Source organism: Erinaceus europaeus, chromosome 5 (genome assembly GCF_950295315.1).
Source record: "Erinaceus europaeus chromosome 5, mEriEur2.1, whole genome shotgun sequence".
In the NCBI taxonomy this organism is placed as follows: Eukaryota; Metazoa; Chordata; class Mammalia; order Eulipotyphla; family Erinaceidae; genus Erinaceus; species Erinaceus europaeus.
Genome location: NC_080166.1, coordinates 2,089,852 through 2,111,098, shown reverse-complemented (window position 1 = coordinate 2,111,098; position 21,247 = coordinate 2,089,852). Strand labels below are relative to the sequence as shown.

General features: G+C 47.0%; 1 protein-coding gene across 2 annotated transcripts in view; it reads left to right on the top strand.

Moving 5' to 3' along the window:
• Positions 1-21,247, top strand: part of FYB1 (FYN binding protein 1) — a 157,388-nt gene that overhangs the window by 45,954 nt on the left and 90,187 nt on the right. For both annotated transcript variants that reach the window (XM_060190980.1, XM_007517631.3), the window contains exon 2: positions 7,527-8,682. In XM_060190980.1, coding sequence (XP_060046963.1) covers positions 7,527-8,682 — 1,156 coding nt within the window. The remainder of the gene's footprint in view (positions 1-7,526; positions 8,683-21,247) is intronic.

Below are 21,247 nucleotides of genomic sequence, written 5' to 3'. Positions count from 1 at the left end.
GTGTGTGTGTGTGTGTGAGTGTGTGATGTCTGTGAGTGTGTGTGTGAGTGTGTGTGAGTGTGTGAGTGTGTGTGTGAGTGTGTGTGTGAGTGTGTGTGTGAGTGTGTGTGAATGTGTGTGTGAGTGTGTGTGTGAGTGTGTGTGAGTGTGTGTGTGAGTGTGTGTGAGTGTGTGAGTGTGTGTGTGTGTGTCCCCATGTCACGCCTTCTGCTCTAGATGCCTGTACCACTCTCTCCACTGATAAATTCAATCTAAAAAGCTCCAGACATTGTCAAAATTGCCCTGGTTGAGAGTCATTAGGTTAACCAATTTCCAAGAGACAGTCAAAGACAGGATACGAGTGAATTCCTTCCAATCACTTTTAAAAAGAAACTTCAAGGGACTAGATGGTGTCACACTTGTTAGCACACTTGACAACAAGCAAGACTTAGGTTCAAACGTCTGTCTCCTGCCTGCCAGGGAGAAGCTTCACGAACTGTGGAGTGGAGCTGCAGGTGCCTTTCTCACTCCCTCCCAGACCCCCCCATACCCCTTTCTCTGTATCATAAAATAAAGAAAACAAATGGCCCCTCGGAGTGGTGTCATCAGGCACCAAGCCCCAGTGATCACCCTGTTAGGAAACAAAAAAATGACCTGAGATCAGCCCCAGAGATGCACACTGAGCACTGGGACAGTTATAACCAGCTTATCTGGGAAAAACAGTAATAATCATTCTAGAAATGCCAAATGCTTTGAGATGTTTGCTTTAGTTAAAATATCCCAGGCTCTGAGGTCTTCCAGAGTGTAACTATGTCTTTCTTTTTTTTAATCTTTATTTATTGGATAGAGACAGCTAGAAATCAAGAAGGAAGGGGGAGACAGAGAGGAAGTGACAGAGAGATGCCTGCAGCCCTGCTTCACCACTTGTGAAGCTTTCCCCCTGCAAGTGGGGACCAGGGACTCCAGCCCTGGTCCCTATGTATTGTGACATGTGCGCTCAACCAGGTGCGCCACCACCCGGCCCCAAGCCTTCCAGGCTGTAGAACTGCTCTTTTTATTAGATGAAAGCCCAACTCTAAATCAGTAAGGTGTTAGTAACACGGAAGCTGAGTTTACAGTATATGAGAAGTCTGTAGCATCTTTTTTCCCCCCTATAAACCTCAATCTGTCCTTAAAAACTAAAGAAACACAATATATTTTTAAAAGGTCATGAAAAAAAATGTTTCCCCGTGTGAACTTCTTCTTCTAGCGTTTGCCCCCGTGTGAACTAATTGGCAGGGACACTCAGCAGAGTTAATATTTACAGCAGTGGATCACTGACCTGCACGGGTGCCATCAACCCGGAACATGGCTGGTTCTACTTCTAGTTGTAAAGTTGTGTCTCGGCTCAATATTAGCTCTTGGAAAAGGATGCAGAAAATAAGGGTATCTGTGTGAAGAGTGGAGCAAAAAGAGCTTGTATTTGTTCATGTCGTTCTTCTGGTCACGTATGTGTACGTATTTCAGAAATATGAGTAAGAAGGTGATAGGAAGAAGTGGTTACGGTCACCATTTAATGTTCACAGCAGATCAGTGTCAGATGTCAGGGAAACATCTCAGCACAGGCACCAGTCGGCTTGCAATCAGAATGTTTGAGCCTGAAAGACGCAGGGCTTTAGAGCACGTAGCCTCAACAGGACAACAATAGACCACTCCCGCCCTCAATTTATTTTAAAGCAAAAATAGGCCCTGGCAACAGAATGCAGGTTCAACCTCCAGTGACATCAGAATAGACATGCAGTTAAGAAATGCATCGTTTCTGTCTGTCTAGCACTGACAGCAATCTCAGCTACTATTTTTAAGATTACAGGTAAATCTGGTGTCACAAATCAAGTCTGTGAACACTAAAGCACTTAAAAGCTGAGCCGTGTGTGCGAGTGATGAGGTGGTTGTAGGTTAAAGCGATGCATTCGCTAGTCATGTCAGTAAACCCAGGTGCTGTCTCCATTTCTTTCTTTTTTTCTTTCTTTCTTTTTTTTTTTATCCCCAGGGCTCCGTGCTAGCACTGTGAATCCACCATTGACACTGACCATTTTGCCTCTTTTTTTTTTTCCTAATTTTTGTATTAGATAAGTAAAAAAGAGATTGAGAGAGGGATAAAAAGAGAGACACCTGCAAACCTGCTTCACTGCGTGTGAAGCTTCTCCCTGCAGGTGGGGAGTGAAAGCTCAGACCCAGGCTTGAGCTTGGTAACACGTTCACTTAGCCAGATGTACCATCGCTCGGGCCCCTCTTACTATTTCTTCAATGATTCCTACTCAGCTTTTCAACATCAGAGAAAATTTCCAGAGTGTGGCTAAAACTAGCATCGTCATCATCATCATCATCATCATCATGACATTATTATTATTCAGTAATGTGCTTGTTTTAGTCACATTGATATAACATATATGATATGTAATCACATTATGTTGTAAACATAATATATATATATAACATAATAAAAACAGGCACACTACTGAGCATTGTAATAGCATTATACATATATACATATAGAGAGAGATTTCATTCTATCTTTCCTTAAATAAATAAATAAAATATCTTTTTTAATTTCTTTATTGGGGGATTAATGTTTTGCCTTTGACAGTAAATACAACAGTTTGTACATGCATAATATTTCTCAGTTTTATAAAATATCTTTTAAAAATTAGGTCAGAACAGTAACATCAGACTCGGAGGAGCTGGAGCAAGGCCTTGCAGTCAATGTGCCTGCAACCTAGAAAGAGCAGTTTTTCAACCACTGGACGCGTGTCACACGTGGCTTTTTAGCGAAGAACCTTACGCCTAGGCGATTCACCTTTTCTCAAGAAGCCTTACGAGGAACAAATAGCATCATCCTTCTCATTCACAGATCAAGAAAGGCCAGTCTCCAAGAGGCTAGCGGAGTTGGCAGACCACGTGAAGTACTGAGTAGCAAAGTTAGTAATTCCGGACTCTGTCCTCTCAACCCTGACTTGTCTGTGTCCTGAGCCTCCGTCTGCAGCTCACGGCTCAAGTTGCAACTGCAAATCGACCACGTCTACATTTTCTAAAGTCAAACAAGGACGTGGAGTTTGCCGACTGCTTAGTGTGTTTCTTGGGTTTTCCCCCATGAAGGCCCAGTGGGGAACTTCCTGTAATGGAGGAGGAAGTTTGTTTCTCAGATCCCTTGCTTTCTGTCCCCTCTCCCATGCAGTGAGAGAGGTGAAGTCAGTGGTATCTAAGGCTACACCTGCTTCATGAAAATTGAAAACTCTCCTATGTTCCTGTGTGTGTTTGTGTGTGTGTGTGACTGTGTGTGTGTGATTAATGACTTAGTGAGGGGGTGTGTGTGTGTATGATTAATGACTTAGTGAGGGCTTGTGTGTGTGTGTGATTAATGACTTAGTGAGGGTGTGTGTGTGTGTGACTGTGTGTGTGTGATTAATGACTTAGTGAGGGTGTGTGTGTGTGTGATTAATGACTTAGTGAGGGTGTGTGTGTGTGTGTATGATTAATGACTTAGTAAGGGTGTGTGTGTATGTGTGTGTGTTTATATAATTAATGACTTAGTAAGGGCGTGTGTGTGTGTGTGTGTATGTGTATGATTAATGACTTAGTAAGGGCGTGTATGTGTGTGTGTATGTGTGTGTTTGATTAATGACTTAGTAAGGGTGTGTGTGTGTGTGTGTGTGTGTGTATGATTAATAACTTAGTAAGGGCATGTGTGTGTGTGTGTGTGTGTGTGTATGATTAATGACTTAGTAAGGGTGTGTGTGTGTGTGTGTATGATTAATGACTTAGTAAGGGCGTGTGTGTGTGTGTGTGTGTATGATTAATGACTTAGTAAGGGCGTGTGTGTGTGTGTGTGTGTGTGTGTGTGTGTATGATAATGACTTACTAAGGGCATGTGTGTGTGTGTGTGTGTGTGTGTGTGTGTGTTTGATTAATGACTTAGTAAGGACTCGCAACAACAGTAGCAGAGTCCCACACCCTACAACTTTATTCTGGGCCCCAGCCCTCCCTCTCCAAAGACAATCATCACAGTTCTTTTTTTTTTTTTATCACTTATTCATTTATTACTGGATAGAAACAGAGAGAAATTGAAAGTTTGGAGATAGAGGGGGAAAGAGACAGAGACACCTGCAGCTCTGTTTCACCACTCAAGAAGCTTCCCTCTGCCCTGCCCTGGCAGGTGGGGGCCAGGGGCTTAAAGCTGGGTCTTGCGTCCTGTAGTGAGTGTGTTTAACTAAGTGCACCACCACCTGTCCCTCCTTTTCATTGAATGTTTTTCCTCTTAATCTCTAGCATATGAATGACAAAATTATAGCAGACATCTAGAGCAAAAGAAATCTTTCCCAGAGATAGACTTCTTTCTAAATGAAGTGAATGCTTGTGCTGCTGTTTCACTGTGTGGTTCTTGTGTTAAGATTGGTGCCCAGAGCAGTCGTGATCTCATTGGTGGCACGGGGCGGGCTGCCTCTATCTTCTCTGTCTTTTCTTGTCACCCGATAAGGCCCCGGTTCTGCCCTCCTCCTGCCAGCTCCCTCTGGGGACTACCGCAGGCCTAGTAGCAGCCAAGTGGTCAAGGGGCCCAGCACTTTGGCTCAGTGGGTAGACGCGTGCCTTTGACACATGAAGCTCTGTATTTGATTTCTGATGCTGGATGAGTGTACCAATGACAGGAGCAGCTGTGACTCTGTGGCCGGTAAAACAGTGCCTCTGTGTTTGGTGTCAGTGTAACTCTCTCCGTTACAAACAGAAATGGTGGAGGCCAGGTTGGAAGCAAAATGCTTTCTGTAGGTAATGACGGAAAGGAGCGAAAATCAAGCTGGGAAAGTCAGGGCTCGTCACCCCAAATGCACTAGAGTTTGGTACAAAGGGGAGTGTCCACTTAGGGTACCAAATCCTTTAACACCCACCCTTCTAAGCCTCCCCCCCCCCCCGGTGTGGGTGAGAGTGTTCCTCAGAGGATGTTCACGGGGAGATGAGAAATGGTGCCCATATGCCAGTGACTGCATCGGAAACCATGACCCTCCCACAGTGAAAATGATTCAAAGATAAAGAGTCATTCTTTGTACTCAGTCGAGTGACAGCTTGTATCCCTCCAAATGGAGAATCTCTGGTTCTTGGAGCCCTCAAGGAAACAAGCCTGAGCTGCTGTGTGCTCAGTTTCTGGCCCTGGGCCCTGAGAATACCCCTTCGTGTTTCTAAGAGCAGTGGCTTCCAGAGATTGACTTCATGCCGTGAGCTACACGGAGCCTTTGCAGACGGCACTTCTGACCTGCATGACACTTTGTGCCGATATGTATCATTATCCCACTGAATAGACTATGTTTCTGAGGTCCCACCGATAAACTGCGAGTCAACCCTCGTTTCCCACAGTTGTTCATGAAGTCCCCTTCCGTTCCAGGCTCATTAGAGATGGGGTTAGAGAGCTGGATGGAGGTCCTGGGGGGTAACGCGCAGGGTTCAGAATCCAGCGGCTGTCTGCAGGTGGGAATGCATGGTTTTGCTGAAAGGAAGTCACTTGGTGGCATGTCGAGAGAAGACAGCAGTCTTCCCAATCCAACAGCATCTGGGTTTGTGGTATCTGGTCAGCACCTTGAAAGATGAACCATGTTTGGGCATGTGACGATAACAGGGGGTTTCAAAATAAGCCCTCTTTAAGGGAATTTTAAAGCGCGCAAACCGAATGTGTTGTGCCTTCAGGCATCTGCAGTCGTTCGGCGAGCCTTGCAGATAATCCTCTTTGCTCTTCCCCAGGGCCTGGTGGGCGTGTGGGCACACTGCCACCGGCAGACTTGCTGTTTTCTTTTCATTCCAGACATACATAGTGAGGGGGGCAGGGAGAAAGAGAGAGAGACTGAGACGGTAGGGGGAGGAAGGAGACAGAAAGGAGAGAGAGGAAAGTCACCACAACACACTCCGCCTCTTAGGATGCCCCTGCCCCCACGCCATGAACAGAGCTGCTGCCATGTCATGCGGGGGCTGGGGTGGGGGCTCAGTCTGGGTCATCACGCGTGGTAAGTATGCACTGAGCTGAGCTGAGCTATCTCCCTGGTCCTAAGCTGTGGGACTATTTCTAAATGAATTTTAAAATGTCAGGTCCTTTTGCTTCTGAAAGAAAAGGCACTCCCCATGGAATGGAGACACAGTCATGGAAGCTGAGGACCGCTGGCTGATGTTCTTGAAGGAGAGCCGAATTCTAGCCAAAGGCACGGAGACTCTGCAGCTGGGCCTCTGTGTGGGACTCACTAGAGAAGGGACCATGTCCACAAAGCAAGAAAGCTAGAAAGGGGACTCGCTAGCCTGTCCCTGCTCTCTCTCTCTCACCTTTCCTGTGTGTCCCCAAATGGTGCAGGACCAGTCCTGAGAGACAGCACCTTCTGCCTGCCAGCGTGGCTCCAGCTTCCTCAGTACCAAAGATTATCTCTAAAGAAGCAGAAAAACAGGGCCAGGTGGTGGTGCACCTATCTACGCGCACGTTACAATACGCAAGGACCCAGGTTCAAGCCCCCCATTCCCCACCTGCAGGGGGAAAGCTTCACGAGTGGTGGAGCAGGGCTGCAGGTATCTCTCTAGCTCTCTCTCTCAACTCCTTCCCATTTGATTTCTGGCTGTCTCTATCCAATAAATAAAGATAATTTTAAAAAAAAGATGTAGATGGGGAGTCGGGCTGTAGCGCAGCAGGTTAAGCGCACGTGGCGCACAGTGCAGGGACCAGCATAAGGATCCCGGTTCAAGCCCCGGCTTCCCACCTGCAGGGGAGTTGCTTCACAGGCAGTGAAGCAGGTCTAACAGTAACTATCTTTCTCTCCCCCTCTCTGTCTTCCCCTCCTCTCTCCACTTCTGTCCTATCCAACAATGATGACATCAATAACAACAATAATAACTATAACAATAAAACAACAAGGGCAACAAAAGGGAATAAATAAATATTTTTTTTAAATCTTTAAAAAAAAGAAGTAGAGAAAGTCACCTAGTTGCTTTCTTATATAAATGAGTGAGTTGGTCACATCTCCCTGTTAGCAAGCAGACAGGCCATTACGGCGAGGAAGCCCCAGAGGGCTGTCGTGGGGCTGTCAGGCCATGCTGGAGAGAATGTGCTCCCTACATGGAAGGGGAGTTTACTTTCATTTTTTTCGGTGCAGTTCCTATTTGAGAGTCTTCACAGCAAACTGTGCTTGTTAGTCACTTCCATTTTTTTTTCAGGTAAAATAAAAATAGATAAATGCCAAGCTAAGAGTGAATCTAGCAAGCCAGGAGAGCAACAGTGGGAGGGAAGGGGTAGGCTGTTATTCACAGAGTCAGTGTGGGACAACCAAAAATCAAAAAACAAAAGGAAAAGTCTGGGCACCACAACAGCCCTCCCCCTTCAGAAAAACTCTCACAACTTATTTTGCCACAGAGGAAGATAAATGTTACAATATCTCACTCACCAATCAGCAGTGCTGCAGGCCCCAAACCAGGAAGCCTTTTCGAGTGTAGACTTTTAAACTGTGCAAGCTAGCCTTCTGCTGCTCAGCTAGTTTTTGTTCCCCATGTAGGACGAAAAAGCAGATGTGAAGTCTCTCATGGCGAAGTTCAACACGGGGGGCAACGCGGCAGAGGACGTCTCTGTCTCTGGCGGGCCCTTCAAACTCTCGGGGCAGAACTCCCTTTCAGGAGTCCAAGCGAAGAAGAACTTATTCAACAACCAAGGGAATGCCGGCACTCCGACAGGAACCAGTGCTGTGCCCAAGTTTGGGTCCCCAAAGCCACCCTTGGGGCTGAAACCTTCCTCTGAAGAGAAGTCTGACAAGGAGCCCAAGCCTACTTTCCTAAAGCCAGCTGGCGTGGCCCAAAGGTTTGGCCCCCTGGCAAACTCAACTGCCAGGGAACCTGAGGTGAGAGTGGGGTTCCCAAAGCCTGCAGGCCCCAAGCCCACCAGCTTGCCCAAAGAAGATCACAAGCCAACATTTCCCTGGCCTCCTGCGAACAAGCCTTCGCCCCCAGCTGCAAAGCAAGACCATGACTTAAAGCCAGCAGGCCCCAGGCCTGGCTCCAACCTTCCAGCCCAGGAAAATGAACAAAAACAGACTTTCCCCAAATTGACCGGAGCTAAAGGCAAGTTTGCATCAGCCTCAAAGGACCCTGACGCCACGCCAGTCTTTCCCAAACCTGTCTTTGGCCAGAAGCTGTCCCTGAGTTTTGATGACACCCCAGAAGATGACAGCTCGAATAAGAATGTATCTCCGCAGACAGGACCCCCGGCGACCCTAGGAGGCAAGTCCAAAACTGTCCCTTTAAAGCCCGTGAGGGAAGACCAGGGCAACAAAGAGCATTTTGGGGAGACACAGAGCTCACCTTTTCCTGGGGTGGTTCTGAAGCCTGCTGGCAGCAGAGGCAGCCCAGGCCTCCCCAGAAGTCTGGAAGACAAAAAAGAGGACAGGAAAATAGATGCTGCTAAGAACGTCTTCCTCAGCAAGGTGAACCAGGAAGAGTCCACGGCCGGGGGGCCTCCCGCCAAGTTCTCCAAGACGCCTTCGAAAGTGGCGACCGCAGGCCCATGGAGCCAAAGCCCAGGACCGGAGCAGGGCAGCAAGTCCCTCCCTAAGCAGAAGCCGCTGCCCCCTCTGTTTACCTTGGGCCCACCCCCGCCCAAACCCAGCAGACCACCCCACGTGGACCTGACCAGATTCTGGACAGCCGCTTCTGGAAACAGTGAGTGCTTCTCTCATTCCGTCATCTGCCTTTGCTTTCCTCCCAGGCAGGTCCCTCAGCTTCTGCAAAAACCAGCTTGAGCAGGGAATGACCTCACCAGTGGCATTACTTTGATGGGGGTATGTGGGGGGAGTAGGAAACCCTGGTCTTGTTTAGACTTTCTAGGGAAGGACTTTTCTTGAGGGGTCTGGTAGGGGAGACGTATCTGATTGATAAGGAGTATTGCTCAATGATAATTGTTTCGATTGCTTCCTTATTTGGGCTTCACTGCTGCCGTACCAGATGAAGGTGTGTTACCGTCCCAACCACAAAAGATTTAGACAGAAAGATGAGCAGCTCAGTTTCCTCAGTGACTCCCATCTTGGGGCAGTTTTGACGCTTGAGTGATATTGGGCAACATCGAAAGGAACGTGACTACTGGGCAAGACTCCTGGCATCTTGTGAGTAGAGAGCGCAGAGGCTTCAGTGGACAAGACGGCCCTACAGGACAGAGGTGGTTCAGCCACAGTGGTCCCCAGGACAGAGCTGAGAAGCATTCTTCCAAGCAATGACTAGTACCCAGAAGCCTTCTCCCAAGCAGTGACTAGTACCCAGAAGCATTCTCCCCAGCAGTGACTAGTACCCAGAAGCCTTCTCCCCAGCAGTGACTAGTACCCAGAAGCCTTCTCCCAAGCAGCGGTTAGTATCCAGAAGCATTCTCCCCAGCAGTGACTAGTACCCAGAAGCATTCTCCCAAGCAGTGGTTAGTATCCAGAAGCATTCTCCCAAGCAGTGACTAGTACCCAGAAGCATTCTCCCAAGCAGTGACTAGTACCCAGAAGCATTCTCCCCAGCAGTGACTAGTACCCAGAAGCCTTCTCCCAAGCAGCAGTTAGTATCCAGAAGCATTCTCCCCAGCAGTGACTAGTACCCAGAAGCATTCTCCCAAGCAGTGGTTAGTATCCAGAAGCATTCTCCCAAGCAGTGACTAGTACCCAGAAGCATTCTCCCAAGCAGTGACTAGTACCCAGAAGCATTCTCCCAAGCAGTGGTTAGTATCCAGAAGCATTCTCCCCAGCAGTGACTAGTACCCAGAAGCATTCTCCCCAGCAGTGACTAGTACCCAGAAGCCTTCTCCCAAGCAGTGGTTAGTATCCAGAAGCATTCTCCCCAGCAGTGACTAGTACCCAGAAGCATTCTCCCCAGCAGTGACTAGTATCCAGAAGCATTCTCCCAAGCAGTGGTTAGTATCCAGAAGCATTCTCCCAAGCAGTGACTAGTACCCAGAAGCATTCTCCCAAGCAGTGGTTAGTATCCAGAAGCATTCTCCCAAGCAGCGGTTAGTATCCAGAAGCATTCTCCCCAGCAGTGGTTAGTACCCAGAAGCATTCTCCCAAGCAGTGACTAGTACCCAGAAGCATTCTCCCAAGCAGTGGTTAGTATCCAGAAGCATTCTCCCAAGCAGTGACTAGTACCCAGAAGCATTCTCCCAAGCAGTGACTAGTACCCAGAAGCATTCTCCCAAGCAGTGACTAGTACCCAGAAGCATTCTCCCAAGCAGTGGTTAGTACCCAGAAGCATTCTCCCAAGCAGTGACTAGTACCCAGAAGCCTTCTCCCCAGCAGTGACTAGTACCCAGAAGCCTTCTCCCAAGCAGCGGTTAGTATCCAGAAGCATTCTCCCCAGCAGTGACTAGTACCCAGAAGCATTCTCCCCAGCAGTGGTTAGTACCCAGAAGCATTCTCCCAAGCAGTGACTAGTACCCAGAAGCATTCTCCCAAGCAGTGGTTAGTATCCAGAAGCATTCTCCCAAGCAGTGACTAGTACCCAGAAGCATTCTCCCAAGCAGTGACTAGTACCCAGAAGCATTCTCCCAAGCAGTGACTAGTACCCAGAAGCATTCTCCCAAGCAGTGGTTAGTACCCAGAAGCATTCTCCCAAGCAGTGACTAGTACCCAGAAGCATTCTCCCAAGCAGTGGTTAGTATCCAGAAACATTCTCCCAAGCAGTGGTTAGTATCTATATACATTCATTATCGGTTTCTGAAGGGCAGTGTCCAAGCAAGGCATGAACAGGACTCTTATAAATAACACTTTCTGTGTTATAGTTCAGCTGCCTTTGATTTCTGAGTATAAAAATTTCTGGGCTTTTAGAAAATATTTTATTTCTTATTTGTTTTTTATATATTTTTTAATTTTTTGATTATTTTAATTATTAATAATTTTTATCATTGAGAGGGGAGGAGGAGATAGTGAGAGAGAGACAGAGACACCTGCAGACCAGCTTCTCCCATGAAGCTTTCCCCTTGCAGGTGGGGATTAGAGGCTTGAACCCTGGTCCTTATGCACTGTGATATGTACACTCAACCAGGTACACCACCACCTGGCCTCCTACTATTTGTTCTAATGAGAAAGCTAGAGAGAGAGAGAGAGAGAGAGAGAGAGAGAGGCTGATAAGGACACTGCTCAGTGCTGGCCTTATGGTGGGACTGAGGAATGAACCAGGGGCCACAGAGCCCTGGGCATGCAAGCCCGGTGTATTGCCATTGTGTTATTTCTCCAGCATTTCTGGGGGATTTCTATTCATAAAGTAAATAAAAACACCTAGGAAAATAAGCGAGATGAAGGGCACAGCATTTTGGGTGGCAGGGTTAGATAGTTGATTGTTCTACACATATTCAGCTAATGCTGATAACGGAGTGAATAGTTGATAGCCTGCTAGTGAAGAGAAAAGCTCGTTGGTGCCTGAAGTGATGAACGTTGTAGGCCAATAAAATACAACTAAGAGGAGGGAATAGAAAGGTGTTTACAGGTGACCGAATCACTATTTGATAGTTGTTTTTTCCCCTGACAGAACATGACCTAGTCACTGGACATAAAAGGTAGATTTTCTTCTCTGGCTCTGTAGAAACACCTTGCAATATGTCACATTCCTGAGATCAGTATTTTGAATTTTAACAAATAGATTAGTGGTCAAATTGCTTATCTATCATTTAGTAAAACACTTCTGGGGGGAGCTCATGGGCCTCTGTATTCCAGAATGGTGCAGGCACGACAGCCTTGCTATGTCCTCAGCAACTGTCACTGTCTAACTCAAATAGGCTCCATGGCTCAGAACTGGCCTTTTCATAATACTTTCTAGAAGTTTCATTCTTATTTTATTTCCTTAGTTTCTCTATGCTTCAGATAAATATATCAGAGCTCCCGCTTCATGACTCTGACTTTACACCGTGGAAACTGGTGTTAAGCGAGGCCTCCAGCCGCCATCTTTGTCTCATCCACCGGGTCTGGGTGTCAGTGGCCAGCTTTCTGGCATCCTGCTGCTGAATGTTTCCAAAGATACTAGTGACATCCTCTCTCTGGCCCTACTGTCCTGATGAAGTCAGCATCAAAATGATGTTCCACGCAGGACAGAACATCAAGGGGTCCAGGCCATGTTCCTTAAAAGCAGAGCTGGTCTCAGGCTTCCTGCCCCCCGTTCTGCTAGAGCCCCGCATCTCGCACAGCCCCTGCAGTGTAGGTTCCTCCCACACAGAACTTGTTATCTCTCTAGCCACCTCTTCCGCAAATCAAACTCAAGTTCTGCTTATCTAAGTTGATTTTAAGTTGCTTGCCATAAAATAAAGTCAAGCAGACTGATTCATAATTTAAAATTCTGGGGAGTTGTATAATGTTCCAAAGAAGTATGACTTGAAGCTATGCCGTGTTCTGATAAATATTCCCCCTTTAAAATGAAGCATTCAAACTTTGCAATAAAAGTTACAAGTGACTCAGATCATGCCAGTCGCAAAATGGCACCCAGTGAAGATTCACCTTCAACCTCCACCTGCCACAGTTTGCTGGGTCTTGCCTGTCTCTGTCCCAGACAAGCCACTCTAGAGAACTTCTGGGCTCACCCAAAGTTTCCAAAAGCTTGAACAGCAAGCATAGATATAGATGCTAGCCCCTTTGCTTTTTTTACTCAAAAAGAGGTGAAAAACTATATCCAGTGTTCTGACGCTTGACTAAAAAATAACAGTAGAAAGGAGTGGGCGGTAATGCAGCATGTTAAGCGCACGTGGCGCAAAACACAAGGACCAACATAAGGATCCCGGTTTGAGCCCCCGGCTCCCCACCTGCAGGGGAGTCGCTTCACAGGCAGTGAAGCAGGTCTGCAGGTGTCTGTCTTTCTCTCCCCCTCTCTGTCTTCCCCTCCTGTCTCCATTTCTCTCTGCCCTATCCAACAATGATGACATCAGTAACAACAACAATAAAACAAGGGCAACAAAAGGGAATAAATAAATAAATATTTAAAAAATAAATAAGTAATCATGGCGATAAATTCTGTATGTCTTCCCACATAGCAAGTTGTAACTGGTTAATCTTTCAAGCTGCAGAGTATTTCCATAAGAGGAGGGCTCAAATAGCTCATTCAACAGTTAGGTGATTTCCAAATTTTGGCTGCTACAAACAATGCCACAGGTAATACAATGTCAACCTTGCTTATGTAGCACTTATATTGTTGTTAATTTATTTATAAGATAAAAAATCTTGACAAGACCATAGGGTAAGAGGGTACAATTCCACACAATTTCCACCACCAGAGTTCTGTATTCCCTTGCTTTCTAAGTCTTAACAGTCAACTCTGCTGACTCCTGATCCTACCACTGCTACGTTCCTGAATCATGCTAAGGAATCCAGCATTCTGCCTAGAGTTCAAAGTGTAACAGAAAGCTTGTTTTACTCTTGTCTTTGCTTGAAGCATTTTTCTTCATTATAAATGCCACTATAAGTTTCATTAAGACAGAGACCTATTTGCTTATTATTTAACTAAAGCCTGACATCTATCATTTTTCTCTGCTGCTTGAATTCATCACTTCACAAAGTCTATTCAATCAAGATTTACTATTAGCGCTCTCTCTAGCTTAACACCTGTTATCTAAGTTTTGAACAACTTAGATAACTCTTGCCAGCAGACGTGTAGTCGGTTGAATGGAGTTTGACTGCAAGAGTATCATGATACCCAGGCTGGTGTTATATTTTGACTCTGCTTACTTGCTTATAAAGCAGACAGTTATGATAAGTTGATTTTCTAGAGGTAAGTATTTTTTTCCCAAGGCCATTTGAAATTATGAAATTCTATGCTTAAAAAAATAAGTATTCAAAATATGAGCATGTTCTCTGAACAGACCTGTTCTCAGGTTCCTTTTGGTTCCTGGATCGGTGGTGAGAAGTTTCTTTCTGAGCACCCTGTCTGCCTCCCCAGCAGAGTCTGGGCTGCTAAGAGCCCTGGTGTGGTGGTTTGGACATAGGAGTTGGCAGAAACCTAACCCTCTCACCCTCTGTCTAGTCTTGCTCTTAACCTGCGAGTTATGGTTCCAGGCATCAACTTAGACAGGACTCAGCGGCAGACGAGGTGTGTCAGTGCCCACCTGCAGGAGATGTGGGAGTGTGCTCCTGTGAAAACAAGTCGAGTGAATTAACACTTCCTTAATGAAATTATTAAGAAATAAAAAATGAATGGGCAGTCAGGCATACAGATGACTGAAGGGGCAGAGCCCAGGGCCCCAGATCCCACTAGCAAACGGATAATGGAGCACTGACCAACCCTCTCTTATCAGCCTAGTTTATTTAAACCTGGTTAAAATTTAAATGCATAGGTAGGGGTAAGCAGATTCTTAATGACATGAATTTTTTTCTTTAAAAAAAAACATTTTTATTATCTTTATGTATTGGATTGAGACAGCCAGAAATCAAGAGGGAAGGGAGAGATAGAGTAGGAGAAAGAGAGATCCCTGCAGCTCTGCTTCACCACTCACAAAGCTTTGTCCCTTCAGGGGGGAGCTGGGGGCTTGAACCCAGGTCCTTGTAACATATGCGCTCAGCCAGGTGCTCCACCATCCTTCCCCCCTTTTTTTTTCAGCCACCAGCACTGTCACTGGGACTTAATGCCTACATAACTCCACCACTCCTATTGGCCTTTTTTTTTCTGTTTCTCTAGACAGAGGATGAGAGACTACATAAGGCAGAAATAGAGAGGTCAAGATAGAAAGAGAGAGAGAGAGAGGAGAGAGATATTATCACACTGATCCACCACTCATGAAGCCTTCCCTCCCCCACCCCTGCAGGCGCTCTCATGTGCAGGCCATGGGCTCGAACTGGGGTCCTTGCACATGGTAACAGGTGCACTCTACTAAGTGAGCCACCTGGTCCCATTCTCTGGGCCGTTACGCACTTGGAAACAGGACTGGGCCAGCTGGCATTCCCGCCACCCACCAGCAGCATCGGAGAGCTCCTCCCCCGACATCCTCTCCAACGCTTGACACGTCTGTCTTTTCTTTTTTCTTTTTTCTTTATAAAAAGGAAACATTACAGTGGATTAAGCGCATGTGGCGCAAAGCACAAGGACCTGCATAAGGACCCCAGTTCGAGCCCCCGGCTCTCCACCTGCAGGGGAGTCGCTTCACAAGCGGTGAAGCAGGTCTGCAGGTGTCTGTCTTTCTCTCCCCCTCTCTGTCTTCCCCTCCTCTCTCCATTTCTCTCTGTCCTACCCAACAATAACAACATCAATCACAACAACAACAATAACTGCAACAACAATAAAAAGACAACAAGGGCAACAAAGGGAAAATAAATAATTTTTTTTTTTATTTTAAAATGAAACATTGACTAAACCATAGGATAAGAGGGGTACAACTTCACACAGTTCCCACCACCAGAACTCCGTATCCCATCCCCTCCCCTGACAACTTTCCTATTCTCTATCCCGCTGGCAGCATGGACCCATTGTCACTGTGGGGTGCAGAATAGTCTTTCTAATGTGTGACGCTGCAGAAGTTACTTCAGTGGCACGACGGCATAGAGGCAGCGTGTGCTTGTACTGGCTCTGGTCCAGTGTGACAAGGTCGTGTCCCCTCTCAGTACAGCTGGACTGCTAAGTCTCACGTTTAGTCTGTTCTCCTCTGGGGCCCAGGTTGCTGTGAGAGCAGCACCCGCCAGGCACCGGGAAGCTCCCATTTCTGGGTTCTCTTGCTGAGTGTCCGGGACAAGATGAGGTCACCCCTGGTGGCATGTTCCCACCGGCGTCTGGCAGTGCTTGGAGCCTCCACACTGGAAGCTTCTCCTGGGCCTGCCTTCCCCAGGAAAACTCGCTCACCCTGAGCTCATTTCCATAGCCAGGAAAGCAGTTGGGAGAATGGTAGTCTTCGCTAGGAATTTCCATCTAGAATGACCAGCTTTTCCTCAGTGCTGCTTCTGAGCTCAGAAAGACTTAGAGAGCCTGGGGGGGTGGGTGGGGACTCCTCAGTGCAGGGCGCGTGTCACCGCGAGCCCAGGACCCTGGGGGGAGTGGGGACTCAGTGCAGGGCACGTGTCACCGCGAGCCCAGGACCCTGGGGGGAGTGGGGACCCCTCAGTGCAGGACGCGTGTCACCGCGAGCCCAGGACCCTGGTTCAGGCCCCCGTCCTCAGCTGCAGAGGGAAGCTTCACAGCCATGCTGCAGTGCTGTGGACGTCACTTTTCCCTTTCTATTTTCTTTTCTCTCAATCTTCTCTTGGTCTGTATCCAAAATAAAGAAATACATTTTTAAAAGAATGTTTCCTGTTAAGAAAAAGAGAGACTGGAAGAAAAGAAAGACAGAGAGAGAAAGAACAAGTAGAAAACGTGGCTTTCCTGCGGCAGCACCAAAGCTTTCTGTTGACTCTGAACCACCTGTGTCTCAAGTTTACTCACGAGGTTATTTGCTTTGTCTGTGCAGCTGTGGCTAAGAAATTTGCAGTTATCTCATCCTGCCTCATTTTGTCTTTACAGTTTCATTTGGGTGTTAGAGAAGGGAAGGGCATCTTAGAAGTTTCTTCCTTCATTACTTGATAGCGATTTCATGTTTCAGTTATAATCCAGGAGTCAGTCCTGCTTCCGAAGGGTCGGCCAGTTCACCCCTTCACAGGACAGATGAGATGGCAAGAAGGACATTTACGTCAGTGGTGTGCCAACCACGAGACGGGTCCTTTGGGCCCTGCTCACTAGTCCAGGACACTTGCATGGCCTCTCCCCAAGCCCTCCCCGGACCTGCGATGTTCAGGGCTTTCCTGGATGTAGTGAAGGCTGTCCAGTGAGGGGGAGAGTCAGCTACGTGAATGACGCTGCACCTCCTTGTGATAGTGATAAGGATTAAGTTTCTGGCCCTGCTGGTGTGCCTCCTGCCTGTGAGCTGCAGTGCTCTGGCCTTAGGAGCCCTTCTGTTCATCCTTAGACTAGAAGAACTGAGTGACAAGGAGCACACAGAAAGGACCGCTGGGGCTGACCTGGGGGAGAGTGGACTTCCCCTCTTCGTGGCTTAAGTCAACTTTCCGTTGAAACATCCCCCAGCACATTTAGCTTCACGGTTATTTGTGTGTTACTCTGGCTGGCCTGAAAATGCCCTCCCAGCTGTTCCAGCTGTTCCAGCTCCTCTGAATCTTGGGACTCTCGGCCTAGCACATGAGAGGCCCCACTCACATAGCTGCAGGGAAGCGTAGCGTCATAGGCCTGTTTTTGGAGAGGGCTGTCATCTCCCTTACTTAGGGGGAGAGAGGTTTACCTAAAACCCAGTTTAGAGCAACACAGTTATGAGTCCGTCTGCTGTAACAGTTCTCCCTGTAATCAAGCAGCAGGAGTGTATACTTTTAAAACTGCTCAGGAGGGAAAAACGGGAATTCTCGCCCAATCAACTGACACTGTGTGAACGTTAGTAGCACTGGTGCCATGTCAAAGAACGTGTGATTTACTGGCCATGTGTGTTCTTTGCGAGGAGCTCACTTGCTTTAAGCAGTAAGAACATACCCAGTTTGATCAAGATTACTTCACGCCTAGGGGCCAGGTGGTGACACACCTGGTTCAGCACACAAGTGACAGCACAAGGACCCAGGCCTGAACCCCTCTTTTTCCCTTCAGAAATAAACTTCATTTAGAGAAAGAAACCACAAATCAAATTTGCATACAGGAAATCATGGCTGAAAATATAAGGAAGAATGCAGAGAAGAAAGTCTCCCATCATAGACTTCATTCCCCAGTCTCTGTCCCCAGTGGCAACTGTTAACCACCTCTTGTGTGTCTTTCAGAAAATATACCTTTCAGGCTCAAGCCTCTGATTCCCACCTGCTGGGGGAAAGCTTCAGGAGCGGTGAAGCAGGGCTGCAGGTGTCTCTCTGTCTCTTTCCCTCTCTATCTCCTTTTCCCTCTCACTTTTTGTCTCTTTCCAGTAATTAATTAATTAAAATAAATCATTTCATGCTTAAGCTAGTCATGCACGCCTCTCGTATTGAGAGCATTGATGTAAAATTGAAATTTGCTTGAGACTGAACAGGTCGAGTGTCGTAACCAGTCACAGCACACTTGTCTAACAATGAGATACATCAAAGTTCTTCCTGATTTACTGGGAACTGTGCTTACATGTGTACCTGTCTTCAGCTAGTTAGGAATATGGGAGCAGATGAGCACGTTATAACTCATTCTGCTCAACGGACAGGAGATGCTTTACTTCATATAATTTGCTGAGATGATTTCCAAGTTGAATCTAATCAGCTCCATTCTTTACGCAGGGAATTTCTGGGTCATACATTGGCAACTAGCAATTTCCTTTCCTTGATGAAACTGTGCCTGAATATGATGGCTTCATATGCAAAACACACACACACACACACACACACACACACACATTTCTCAAACCAGAATGAAATTCATTTCCATAGCTTAGGAGTACGAGTGTGACTCAGGAGCAGAAATCCAGATGATCTTATAAAACTGTCTGGAAGTCATCTGTCCATCCAGAGAAACATAATTATGACAGTTCTGCCCCCCAAGGCCCATTAAGGGAGCTGATTCTTTATTTTAGCAACACCTGAGAATCAGACAACAGGAAACGGGCACAAAGCTGGGGTTACTGAGCAGCTTTACTAACCACTAGTACGTAGGTACACACTCACACTCACACACAGAGACACACACTCACACGCACACTCACACACAGAGACACACACACTCTCACACACAGAGACACAGAGACACACACACAGACACACTCACACACAGAGACACACACACAGACACACTCACACTCACACAGACACACTCACACTCACACACAGAGACACAGAGACACACACACACAGACACACTCACACACAGAGACACAGAGACACACACTCACACACACACACTCACACACACTCACACTCACACACAGACACACACACACTCACACACAGAGACACACTCACACTCACACACAGAGACACAGAGACACACAGACACACTCACACACACACTCACACACAAAGACACACAGACACACTCACACACACAGAGACACAGAGACACAGAGACACACTCACACACAGACACACTCACACACACAGAGACACAGAGACACACACACAGAGACACACAGACACACTCACACACAGAGACACAGAGACACACACACAGACACACTCACACATAGAGACAAAGAGACACACACACTCACTCACACACAGAGACACAGAGACACACTCACACAGAGACACATGCACACACACAGACATACACGCACACACGCACACATGCACACACAAACACACACACACAGAGACACACACAGACACACACACATGCACAGACACGCACACACAAATACACACACACGCACACAGAGAGACACATGCACACACATGCACACAAATGCACACACATGCACACACACCCACAAAGACACACACAAACACACACAGAGAGACACGCACACACAGAGAGACACACGTACACAGAGGCACACACATGCACACACACACACACACACACACGCACACAGAGGCACACACATGCACGCGCGCACACACACACAGTTTTATCTTCAGTTTAAAGTGTGGTGGAAGAAAGGATGGCACTGCATTCTGCCTGGCAGAGCACAGACAGCAGAAACATCCAGAACACACAGGAGCAGGAGATGCCATCAGGAAGATGTACCCAAAGTGGACACATCTGGTTACAGAGAAAAATAATCTCAGCAACACAACCAAAAAAAAGTAGATGAGATTTCTCTTTCCCAAACAAAGCGAGAGCTGGCGTGTCGAGTCCTTGCTGGAGTCCGGATCTCCCCAGCCTCACCCCTGCAGAACACAGCAGCGGCAGCTGGGGAAACCGAGTCTGTGTTCTCCCAGGAGCAACAGCACAAAGAAATGGCTCTGGCCACATAACATCTCTCTCTCTCCCTCTCTCTCTCTCTCCCTCTCTCTTTCTCTCCCTCTCTCTCTCCCTTTCCCTCTCTCTCTCTCTCTCTCTCCCTCTCCCCCATCTCTCTCTCGTATTTATATTATGTGCATTTAAACCTGTATGCCACCACCTGGCCCCTCTACCTCTCGTATTTATTTATCTATTTGTTTGTTTGTTGGAAAGAGAGAGAGAGATTGAGAGGTGGAGGGGTGGTAGAGAGGGAGAGAAACAAAGAGCCACCTGCAGCCCTGCTTCACTACTCGCAAAGCTTTCTCCCTGCAGGGGGGGGACTGGGGGCTTGAACCCTGGTCCTTGTGCGCTGTAAAGTGTGCATTCAACCATGTGCGCCACTGCCCAGCCCTGCTATCTCTGTCATCTCTATCTCTTTAACATTTATTTAGCTATTTGATGAGAGACCAGGGCACACATCTGGCACACGCAGTGCCACAGTTGAACCCAAGCCTTCACGCGTGCACTTCATGGAGAGTCACTTCCTCATGCCAAGATAATCTTTGTGTGATTCTCAGAGCAACTTGGCGATGTGATTAGTACAACCGGCAACTCACGCAAAATAGTGAGGTGAATAAATAAAGCAGACTATTTCTTTCCTCATTCCAAAGTAAAAGTTACTCATTTTTCCTACACCATTGCCCCCAAAGAATCTATGCCAGTGCTCAGTCTTAAAATGCTTCCGTATTTCCTGTTTCTCTTGCAAATTCTCACTTTGTTTTTTTTTTTATAAAGATCTTTTTTATTACATATTTTATTTCTTTATGGGATAGAGACAGAAAGAAATTGAGAGGGAAGGGAAAGATAGAGCGGGAAGGAGTGGCAAAGACGTATGCAGCCTTGTTTCCCCACTCTCAAAGCTTTCCCCCTGCAGGTGGGGACAGGAGACTTAAATCCTGGTCCTTGTGCACCGAAACATGTGCCCTCAGCCAGGCATGCCACTGCCTGAGATGCAAATTGTTATTTTAAAGAAACTGACATTGATCTAGGGAGACCTCATAATGGTATGCATAAGACTTTCATACTTAAAGCTCTGAGGTCCCAGGTTCAGTCCTCAGCACCACCATAAGCCAGAACCGACTAGTGTTATAATCAAGAAGATGATGGAGGATGAGGACGAGGAAGAGGAGGACTGGAGATGCCCTTTGTGCTGGGGTCTCAACTTCTGCAGCACCCCTGGCCCTCCGTGGGGTGTATCCTTAACCACTGATACATCTAGATGGTGTGAGAAAGGAACACATACAACCATGACTTGTTCATCAGCCACTTTTTATTTTATATATTTATTTCATTTGATTTTGCTTTCAAGAAAGAAAGATACACGGAGAGACCAGAGCACTGCTCAGCTCTGGTTTATGGTGGCGCAGGG